General features: G+C 32.1%; 1 protein-coding gene across 1 annotated transcript in view; it reads right to left on the reverse strand.

Moving 5' to 3' along the window:
- LOC106462357 (protein GDAP2 homolog) overlaps nt 1–11827 on the reverse strand; it is a 136517-nt gene that overhangs the window by 86075 nt on the left and 38615 nt on the right. Inside the window, exon 3 of the mRNA XM_013922275.2 lies at nt 2774–2916. Coding sequence (XP_013777729.1) covers nt 2774–2916 — 143 coding nt within the window. The remainder of the gene's footprint in view (nt 1–2773; nt 2917–11827) is intronic.

The following is an 11827-nucleotide window of genomic DNA, read 5'->3' on the forward strand; positions in this document are numbered from 1 at the left end:
ATAAAGGTAGAGTAGAGAAAATTACAGATAAAATATAAATTTTTACTGAAAACAAATGTTTGAAATGTATTTAGGAGGTTTTAGAGATTACACAAATGAAATTTGAGATTTTTGAGATGAAGGAAAGTATTTTTAATATTAATATAAAAATCACTTTCCACATAGACTATTCAAAACAAATACTTCACTAAAAATATAATTTTTTGTATGTGCAAGACTTGTAATGTAATGGAGCATGTCACCAACTAGAGGGGGGGGAGAGGAACCTAGTGGGACTTCATTCAATGGAAAACTGCATCCAACTCATATTCTTTAGAGGAGGTAGAGAAAAAGGTACTGTCAAAAGAACTTCTTGTGTGTTGCTGAACTGTGATGCGCACTTTGACCCCCACCCATGTACACTGTAAGGATGGAAGTTTCATTCAAAGTAATAGCTCTCAGTTCTGTGGAAAGGTGAGTAGTGTTTTTGAAAGTCACATTTTTATGCATTTTTATATGGCACAACGTTTATAGATAGAGAAGTAATAGATTAGAATTTTTGCCTTATAAAAACAATTCTTAAGTCATCTGGTTAACACCTATAGTCCAGCTGGTTGTCTCAGTTACCTGATAAAATTTGCAATTTCACTTCTTAAAGTATGTATATAATAAGCTAATCATTGCACAAACAACTATTATGATTCTGCATTACAAGGTTTGTTTGCTACTCCCGATTACTTTTTTCACTGAACACTCATGAAAACCAGTGATAGAATTCAGTCTATGACATACAGATTTATATAATTGCTCTCAAACAACTTTGTTTCGTAATATGTCATTTAACTCTTTCCATACAGGGTCTGTCAATGTAACCCTAAAGTAGCCATCAGTTTCCTTACTATAACTTTTAACATGATACATGTATCTTTACAAAATTTGGCAAGCTTTCAGTAAGTGTTACAAGTCTTTTAAAGATTGGAGACAGCTTAAATAGGTATTCAAAGGAACTTTATTACAAGTAACAAATGTACAATGCTTCAACAAGCTTTTGTCATCATCAGATAGGATCAGGTTGCTTCAAATGCAAAGTGATTTTTATGTTAAGATTGAAAATACTTTTCTTTATCTGAAATTTTTCAGATTTCATTTGTGTAACCTATAAAAACCTCCTAAATAAATATCAAACATTTTTAGCCGTAAAACTTTATATTTTATCTATTATTTTCATTACCCTAACTCTCTGTAAATTGTAAAAGGAAACTACATTTATTTATCTTAAATAGCTTAACACTCATAACAGTTTACATATGTTTCTACTTAATTCTATTATTTTATTGCCCTTCGAACCACGTCTAACTTGTAATCCTGCTATACATGTTGTAAATCACTCAGTAAATGCATAGCTCAAGTTACCATATTGAATTATGTAATGCACAAGCTACTCGTGAGCATACCTCATGGAGAATTATTATTATTTTTCATTATCTTACCTAATTAGTTTATAATTTTTAAAGTTTAGTTACTTTTAACCTTATAATAATAAATAAAAATATAAATGAAAAACAAGAAATACAGTACTTACCTCTGAACTCGTTTTTTCCTTGTCGGTTGCCAATGAAATTTAAGCCAACTTTTATATACTGGTAATACAAATGCATTAAATAATTTTTATTTATATACATAATGCACCTTAGAACACAAAATAATAACAGGCACAAAGGATACAATGTCCTATAACTATTATAATTAAATTGGCTTTCTAACTATGGCATAAATAAAATAGTTTCCTACGCTTCTCGATCTGAAAACTTCAGGAGAACTTTCAAACTGAAAATGAAGTAGACAGTATTCTATATTGGAAAAAGCATAATTTAACCCATAATTTGATAGATTCAAACTTTGTCTTTCTATTGGTCATAAGTGATATAATATAGAACATTAGAGAGCATTATTCTCAATTTATGAAAGAAATTATGTGGTAGGTGGACATAACAAGTGGGTCTAACTTTTTAGTTTATGTTTTCTCTTCTCAATCTGAAAACTTCAGGAGAACTTTCAAACTGAAATGTTAAGTATACAGTGTTCTGTATTGGAAACAGCATAATTTAACCCATAATTTGATAGATTAAAACAATAGAGAGCATTATTCTCAATTTATGAAAGAAATGATGTGGTAGGTGGACATAACAAGTGGGTCTAACTTTTTAGTTTATGTTTTCTTAAACAAAGAAGACTGAAGGCTATAAAAATTAGACTTTGCTTTAGTAATATCTATATAATAATGAGTAATTTACATTAAACTCTGTACTTTAGAGACGGGTGGTTAATAAATTAGAGAATGGCCAAACTTAGAGATTAAATGTCACAATTCTCATACAAGAGGAGATTGAGGATTTATTTAAGTATTTCCTTTAGAAATTAAGAAATTGAAACTTATATAATATTAAAGTTTGATTAATTAACTATGTTTTGGTATCATATTTGTTTGTATGCATTGAAAATAATTTAATTAAATTTTGAATGTAACTCTGTAAAAGGTTGTGACATGCACTTTAACCTACCTTTAGCAAAAAGATTAACTTTTAATTTATTAAATTAGGGTAAAACTAATTCTCCGTTAACTAACTATTTTTATGAAAATGTTCATTTTGAATTTCATATAAATTCATCATTTTCCACCTTCATTTTATAAGGTTTGTCAGAATTGTTTTAACTACTGACTATAATTTCCATAGTTAAAATAAGTTGTCAACTGTTAAATATTTTTTATTATAAAGTGAGCATTCATCCTTACCTTTAATATTTGTATACAAATCTTGTTTAAGTTGGGTTCCAGCTCTATGTAATATTCTCTCACTTAAAGGATTTCTATCAGTGAATGTCTCATTTGTTGAATTCACAATAGCTTGAACATTTAGGCATGATAAATCTCCTTCCCTGAAAGGAAGTAAGTACAGCATACATTGGTAAAAATGAAGAAATACATGAACAAATAATTGTTTATTGAATTTTTTTTAAAAAATGTATACAGTATGTTAAGTATATATTTGTACAGAAGATGTATACACAGAAATTTACAATGTCACCCCCCCCCCCACACACACACACACAGTAACATGTATATATACATGCATTCCTTGATACACTTTTTTTAAAAATATTTCAAGCTGTAGTCATTAGCTAAATCAGCTTAGTATTGACCTACCATCCTGGAAACCTGAGTTCAGTCCATTGTTTGCTTTCCTTATAAGTCACAATTCTTCAAAATAATACACACACACACATATGAAACCTCTACATTGTTATGGTATTTTGTATTTGAAAGCACCAAGTTTATAAAACATAAAGATAGTGTTATGTATTTAAAGTTTTTAAAACAGTTAAGTGACCTACCCAGATTACTTATGTATGATGTTAGGTATGTAGAGTTCTGAATAAATCTGATGGCCATGCGGGGTGTCTCAATGACAGCAAAGTTAAACTTACTCCACAGCCTGTAATGGACAGCACCATTAGGGCTAGTTATTGGAGTTTCAACTATACTGTCAATTACACCAAATATATTTATTTAAGGATTGCAGTAGCAAGTGGAGCTCACAAGTCACTAACTTGAGGATATTTACGGTTAGACTAAAGAAACGGATCCTGAGACTGATATTCAACACAATACATCCAGTTTATTCAAGTTTCTTCACATAAAATACACTTTAGTAAAGATTTAAGCATTTGCTAACTCTTCATAAAAGAACACTTTAGGTTAACAACACTGATAATTATAACAAACACATAACATAGTTTACTTTCTTAACTTTCATAGGATTCTTTATAATCCATCCAAAATCACATTAAATGACTAAAAGATAAATAGTTTCATTACTTACAACACAATTGGCCTGGTAAAACACTGCAGCTGGGACACCTTCATGTTCATAGTTTCTGGATTATCAGCAACTCTGGGGAGAATCTCAATTCTTCCTGAAGAGAACTGATTTTTAGCTCCAGACACGAGTTTTTAAACCATATTTCTTTGTATTCTTTCTACTTTCCAATTAGTATTCCTAACTACCTGCAAGTAGTTTTAACACTTTATTGGTCAATCTGTGCAACTCCCCGGATTAATCCAAAACAAGAACCAAAACTCTCAAGTAATTGGTTACTGTGAATATAAGTGCTCCAGTTGCCTTTTTACTTGTACTGCTACACTGGTCTGGAGTAACAGATCTCACATTAAAGTACCGATTTCAGATGCTATCATGTACTTTTTACTGTACTATTACCTCGGCATCAGTAACTTATCACTGTCAACTCATGACTAGCATTTTTCTCAACGTCTCTGTTGTAGCTTCATTTTTTATAACACTTAACTTGTGATTCTCAATACCACTTAATCAGCTAGCTGTACTTTCCTAGTTCTTGACCTTATTTCATAACACAGGTGTATTTTACTTATGCTATTTCTTCATGTATATGTTTACTCAGAAAACTTATAAAATTGCTACAACTTCTTTCTTAAACTCTTTTAAAATGCTATAAATACTGAAGAAATTGTAAAATTCCCTCAAAAAATATTCAATTGCTTCAAACCCATGATGCGTACCAAACAACCATAATATAAGAGACACTTTGGTCAAAAATGACAAACTGATCAACTTATCTAGTGGTTTTCAAAACTCGGGTATCCAGGGCAAGTATTAAAACTCTGTAATACTGTTTCCAGGTCTCTACTCAAGAGGGTGACAGAACCAGCACTCTAAGTGTATAAATAAATGAAAATATTGACATACAAAACCTTAATACATTAACTATTTCTATCTGACAGGGCTCTGAGGGGGTGACAGATCCATTCCCCAAATACCTTTTCCTTTGCATATAGTGACATCATCCATATTTCTCTATTTCTAGTTTCATTTTTGCTTAGTTTAATGAAGGGTAAAAAGATTCACATGCATGTACACACACACGCTACTCTTTTTATTATATAGATATGGCTCATTCCATGAAAATGGAGACACATAAAGTGATTTCGAATTGCAGCATTCCCTTTAGTGTTATACCTATTTTAAAAGTAAACTTCTCTGAACATTATGAGTGGTAAAAAAACCAAAGTAGCAAACGAATGCCATCTAACTGGAGTGATGAATTTTTAAATCTTGCAGTCATTACAGAAAATATGTTAGATCTTACATTTTAAAAGATGTTAAATTTAACTTCCACCTACTTCATGTTTATCAGCAGATAGGATAAACACTGTCATCGTTAGGTATATATATCTTACCTCAGTGCTACCATTCCTGTCAGGGAGAGGGTACTTTAAAAAATTTTAACATCCGTAACAAAATTCCTTAAAATTCTTTTTTTTATAACTACATTAACAATTCTTTGTTTTTTCTTACATAAATTTGCAAGACAATTCAACTAGAGTTATCATAATTACCATTAACAATATTTTTGAAATTGAGAAGCTATTCTATTTCTACTTTTCATTTGCAGATAGGAAGAAAAATTACCCAGAGTTTCTAGCCAATGATGAAGAAAGTAAAAGAAAAGAGCACACAAAATCAAACCTTACCATAACTGAAAAACAAAGTAATGAGCAGAGAGATTCAGAATCAGTAAGGCTACATGTAACTAGATGGAGAGAAAATGAAAAGCTGGCAACAATACAGACAGCAGCATCATCAGAACCCAAACCAGCACCCTTCCATTCACCATCTGCCACATCACAGTCTGGATATAAAACAGTGAAAAGCATGTCTTTCCTTATAGCCCAAATAGTATGTTGTTGTTAGTCAGTTGGCCTTGTCACTTGATTAGGATAACCAAAAAAACAGAATTGAAGTTCTATTCCATTATTCATGTGACACATGTCACTGAGTAGAAATTCCACACTCATGCCAGTTGAAGCTGCCACAGATAGCTTTTTTGGGACATTGTTTGTTCAGTAATATTTAGAAATTAGTTCTGATATCATTGATATTGAGAGAGATATATTAGGGTGTGAGTGATTTCTGTCAGTGCTTCTTTTTTTAAGTTTTAATAAATCATACCCTTGTTTCTTTGTTGCTGCTACTATGTTATGTTATCACTAAGAAGGGGCACTTCACGAATTTTGGCAAGTCACTGCAGGCCACACATTTCTATATTAATTAAATTACCTCAACATCAATTGTATAAAGACCCCATTATTTTCCTTCTACAATTGCTGGGAGTCATGACGGGCAGTACAGAAATGTTACATGGGCCGTATTTTGCCTACGCATTTTGTAGTTTCTGTAATTTGAAGTTTTGTAGAAGCATATTTTGTTCCTGATTCAAGGAAATGTATACTGTACTCACTTCTTGGATAATGTAACATCAATAACAGTAATTTCTTTCCAAATTATCAGCAAGTAACTGGTAGAATTTAAATTGCAGATGTGGTTTAATAACCTAGGCACATGTTTGATTTTTCTAAAAATTTTTATGGTAATTACCAATTCCCAGAATTTAGTGTGTAAATCAAGAAATTATGAAGTGCACATCCATTCTCTGGCATGCCCATAACAATGTTTCAATTTTATGTATGAAACTAGTGAAAAACAGGATACTGTTTGTAATTTATCACTATCCACAACTTGTCACAGAAGTTTGCAGTAACCCATCATCTTTCCAAAATATGCATGCTTACAGACCTACATGTTAAAGATGTCATAAAAAATGTGTTCCAATATAATGTCCATAACTATGGAGTAGGCCATACACACAATTACAAATTGGTATAAATTCATAAGATTTTAAAGGGACAAAAAGGAGCTTATTAGCCCATCAAGGGTGTCCCTTCCAGCTCCTAACTATAACCACACCTTACTATTCATGTATTCATTCAATCTTTTCTTGAACTCAGTTAAATTTTCTGCCTACACCACCCTTGAAGGCAGCTCATTACAAAAGCCAATCACCCTGTTTGAAAAATAATACTGTCTAAACTGCAGACAATTCCCATGCTGCCAAAATATGAACTTATGACCCCTTGTCCTATTGTTTTCACTGCTAAACACAAAGAAGTTTGATGGGTCTATATTATTAATACTCTTAATAATCTTAAACACCTCAATCAAATCCCCTCTGACCCTTCTCCTCTCCAGAGAAAATAAGTTTAGAGATTTTAGTCTCTCCTCATAGGACAATCCTACCATCCCTGGTATCATCCTAGTGGCTCTTTGCTGATCCTTCTCTAACAATTCTATGTCCTTCTTGAGGAAGGGAGCCCAAAACTGTACACAGTACTCTAAATGAGGCTTAACAAGTAATCTATACAGTGAAACAATAATATCCCTTGTCTTGTATTCAATATTTCTATAGATGCTACCCAAAATCCTTAGCCCTATTGCTAGCTGTAATACACTGTTTAGATGACTTGAGTAATTTTTAGATCACAACATGAAGATCATTTTCTTCAACCACAGTATTTAATGTGTTCCCATTTAAATTATAACAATAATTTGAATTGTGAAAACCTACATGCATCACCTTACATTTTGGATAGTTAAAAATCATCTGCTACATATTGGCCCAAAGCATCAAATGATCTAAATATCCCTGTAAGTCTGTAGCATCTTTGATACAGTTAGCCACTCCAAAAATCTTAATGTAATCTGCAAACTTTAAAATTTTGTTAGTCATTCCACAGTCAATATCATTAATATATATCACAAACAGCAGAGGACCCAGCAAAGAGCCCTGACTATTTATTACTACTCTGCTTTCTACTCTCCAGCTAATTTTCTATCCAATTTAATAACCTTTCTCCCACACCCACAGATTTAATTTTTGTAACAAGTCTTTTGTGAGGCACCTTATCAACACTTTCTGAAAATCAAAGTACACCAAATCCACAGTATTTCCTTCATCAACTCTTGCAGTAACATCCTCAAAGAAAGTCAGATTTGTTAAACAAGACTTTCCCTTAGTGAAACCATGCTGGCTCTTTGACAGTATATCAAACTGCTTTAAGTGGCTCTGCAAAGCATCTTTAATCACACTCTCCAAAACCTTTCCAACTACTAATGTAAGACTAATTAGCCTATAATTGCCTGAACAATGTTTATCACGTCTTTTAAACATTGGACTAACATTAGCCAACTTCCAATATTCTAATACTCTTCCACTATTCAATGGCCTATAAAAAATAATAGCTAGAGGTTTTAATTTTTGTAAATAAAATCTTTAGGTTCCTTTAAAACTCTAGGATAAAAGTTGTCTGGTACAGGAGATTTATCAATTTTTAGGTTTCCCAACTTTTCTCTTACAATTTCAGAACTTAAAATGATATCTTTTACATCAATATTTTCCCAAATACATTAAGTGCTCTGGTTGAGGCATAATACTTGTATCTTCCTTAGTAAAAACTGAAGAAAACATATAATTTAATAAGTTTACCATCTTATAATCTTCCCAGATTAGCTCCCCACTACTATTTTTAAGAGGCCCAATCCCCCATCCTAACATTTTGGTTACCCATCATATACCTAAAGAAATCCTTATTGTTTGATGGAACCCTCTTTCATATACAGTTTTCACCCTTTTTACTTCCTTTTTAACCAGCTCTCTTGATTTCCTATAGTCGTTCAAGTCCATATTATTTCCAGTAAGTTTAAATTTCTTATGTTTATCCCTAATATGATCTCTTAAACCTTTACTAAACCATACAGGCTTATTCTCCTCCATTGCCTTTTTTTTCTGTAGGGAATATGTATGTTCTGTATGCATATCACTTTTTCCCTAAATGCTTTCCACATCTGTTCAAGATCCCCTTCCAGCTCTTTAGTCCAATCTGCAGAAACCAGATCATGTCTCATTCCATCAAAATTGGCTTTCGTGAAATTTGAAATCAGGGTACTATTCTTCTTCATTTCTACATGTAGTAAAATCCCAAACCTAATAGTGCAATGGTCGCTTGTACCTAAATGTTCACCAACCACAACTCTATCATATTCACATCAGATGCTAATATTAAATCTAATATAGCTTCCTCTCTTGTAGGTTCCATCATCAGATGGTGTATAAAAGTATCCTGAACAATTTCCAAAAACCTATCCCCCTCACTGTCAGACTCAAAATTTTCCCAATCAATACTCCTTAAGTTAAAATCTCCCATAAAAACAACATTTGTTTCAGCTACCATTTTGATCTCATTATACATTTTCTCATTAATTTCTACATTCTGACCTGGTGGTCTATAACAAATCCCAATTACAAGACTTTTCCCTTTATATCCACTTAACACCAACCCAAACTGACTGAACCTCAGTGCTATTTTCTTTAACATGCTCTAACTCAACAGGATGCAATTCACTCCTCACATATAAAGCTATTCCTCCCCTTTTTCCAATACTCTTTCTTTAGTAAATAATATGTAGCCCGGTACTTCAAAAAAAAAAAAATTCTCTCATCTAAATTGTTCAAATCCAACCAAGTCTCAGTGATACCCATAATATCAAAATCCTTAGTTTCCACAACTGCTTTGATCTCATCAAATTTATTTCTAATAATCCTAGCATTACAATGGTAACAAGTAATCATAGATTTTAAAATATGTTCATGTTTTATGCCTGTTAAGCATGTTTCCTGTCAATTATATTTCCTATTTTACTAATATCATAGCCATCGCTCCTGTCTAGCCCTAGTATAAATCAACCACTACAACTGAGTAAATAGCCCTTGCTAACATGCTAGCCCCTGCCTTGTTTACATGTAAGCCACCCATTCCAAAAATTGTAACTTTCCCATTAAAATTATCCCACAAATCCAACCAGCTTATTTGTTAATCCTTACGTATTGATCTAAGGCTGTTATTCAATCCTAGTGACCTATTTAGTATCTCATCCCCACAATGTATTCTTGCATTTCCTACTCCCCCCCCCTCATTTTGGTAAAGAATTTTTCAAATATTTTCATTTATTGAAGTATAAGTGTAGTTTTCACTAAACACATTGGTTAAGAAAGGTGTTAAGATTCCTGCAGATTCATACATACCAAGTGAAAGAGGAAGTTACAACCTCCTTTATGACCATTGGGAATGACAAGCAGAGACATGGCTAATGCAACTCACCATGGAAAAGTTACTTAATAGTTTTAAGTATACAATATGATGTTTTCTCTGACTGAAAAACTTAGACTACTTTTCAACTTATACAAAGCTTTTAGGTCTCCAGCAAAAGAGACTGTTCACTGCACTAAATACACACACTATTGTTTTCACTGTGTATGTCATATTTGTATTCAGTCCCTTTCTTTCATAAAATCATTCTGTTCACGAAATTCAGAATTTCTTTACCAAAAATTATCTTGGTTGAATTGCCTGTTATTCCGTGGATCTATCTTATCCACTCATCTGTTTTTACCTAAGAATATTAAAATATTACACAAAAGAAATAACCCAAAGCATACCATTACTAAATAACTCTTGGGTTGTTTACTTAGTTAATGTTCCAAATATTTTAATATGTAGAGATTTGACAATAATGTTATGACATTAAACTACTCAGAAAGTCATTTAATAAAGGCAAGCAGTCAGTGAAAATTCTGTTTCCTTAAAAATTTATCAAAAAATAGACACCTTACTAAACACAAGCCAAGTCTTAACAGAAGAAAGAACTAATATCATTTAAAACAATACCAATGTGTTATTGAGTATGAATGCTAATATAATAATAAATTGGTAAAAAATGTTTTATAAGCATAATGAAGTGTTTCTTTGTTGTTGTTGTTTTTTTTATGGGGGGGATATACTAAATATTTCAACAGTATATTGGTTTGCCTTCTTCATATGTGAAGAATAAAGATCAATATACTGTTGAAACATGTAGTATATTCACCCCCGAAATAAACCACTTCATTATGTTTAAAAAGTGTTATTAACTAATTTATTATAATAACGATGAATTCTTATGTATCCTCTGATGTGAAACCATGTTATCAACAATAAGAAGGTAATGTTACGTCTCGGTTTGTTAATTAATGTTCCGTAACTTCGTTCCGACGAAACTTTAGCGACACAAGTCCTTACTTAATAAAACTGGTTTATTCTTTCTGAATATAACTTCATGATACACTTGATTTCAACATACGCGCTAAAACAAATGCTATAATGAACGTTAACTTCAACAATACTTTCTCACTGCAGATCAATTACTCACTGCCTACACACACTGTTGTCCCGTCACGTTGTGACCATCTTATATATACCAGACTACCCTATATCTAGTAATCTCCTGACAATTCACAAAGGTACAAGATATTTCCAGAAAGCAGGGGCGTGACACTAGTCACGTGACCTCGCTGACGCAACAGTAACAATGATAAATGTACAACAAGAATATGAACATGCTACCTGAATTCTACTCACAGTCTATTTAATATTCCTAATTACAGTTATTGATAACTAACTCTTGTCAAAACTGAAAAATCTCTAACCCTCTCACTACAGGTAAGTCAAAGTATGCACATCACAACCAGTTAGATTTACCTTCAAAGCTTAATTAAACTGTTTTATTATCATTGTATACAAATAAACTTGGCAATAAAACATAGTTAATGAGCCAAATTTTAATATTGTATAAGTTTTAAGTTATTATTTTTATAATGAAATATGTAAAAAAAATTCAATCTCCTCATGTATGAGAATTGTGAAATTTATTCTCTATGTCTTCCCTCTTCTCTAATTTATTTACCACCTTTCTGAGAAGTCCAGAATTTAACATACTGTTACGACAGCAGAAGTCATGTGACGCTAGTAACATGTCATGAGCTACTAGAAAATTCACGTCCATTCATGAAGCCTCGAGTGTTTACTAGATGTGCGGTATTC

Source organism: Limulus polyphemus, unplaced genomic scaffold (genome assembly GCF_000517525.1).
Source record: "Limulus polyphemus unplaced genomic scaffold, Limulus_polyphemus-2.1.2 Scaffold1149, whole genome shotgun sequence".
NCBI lineage: Eukaryota > Metazoa > Arthropoda > Merostomata > Xiphosura > Limulidae > Limulus > Limulus polyphemus.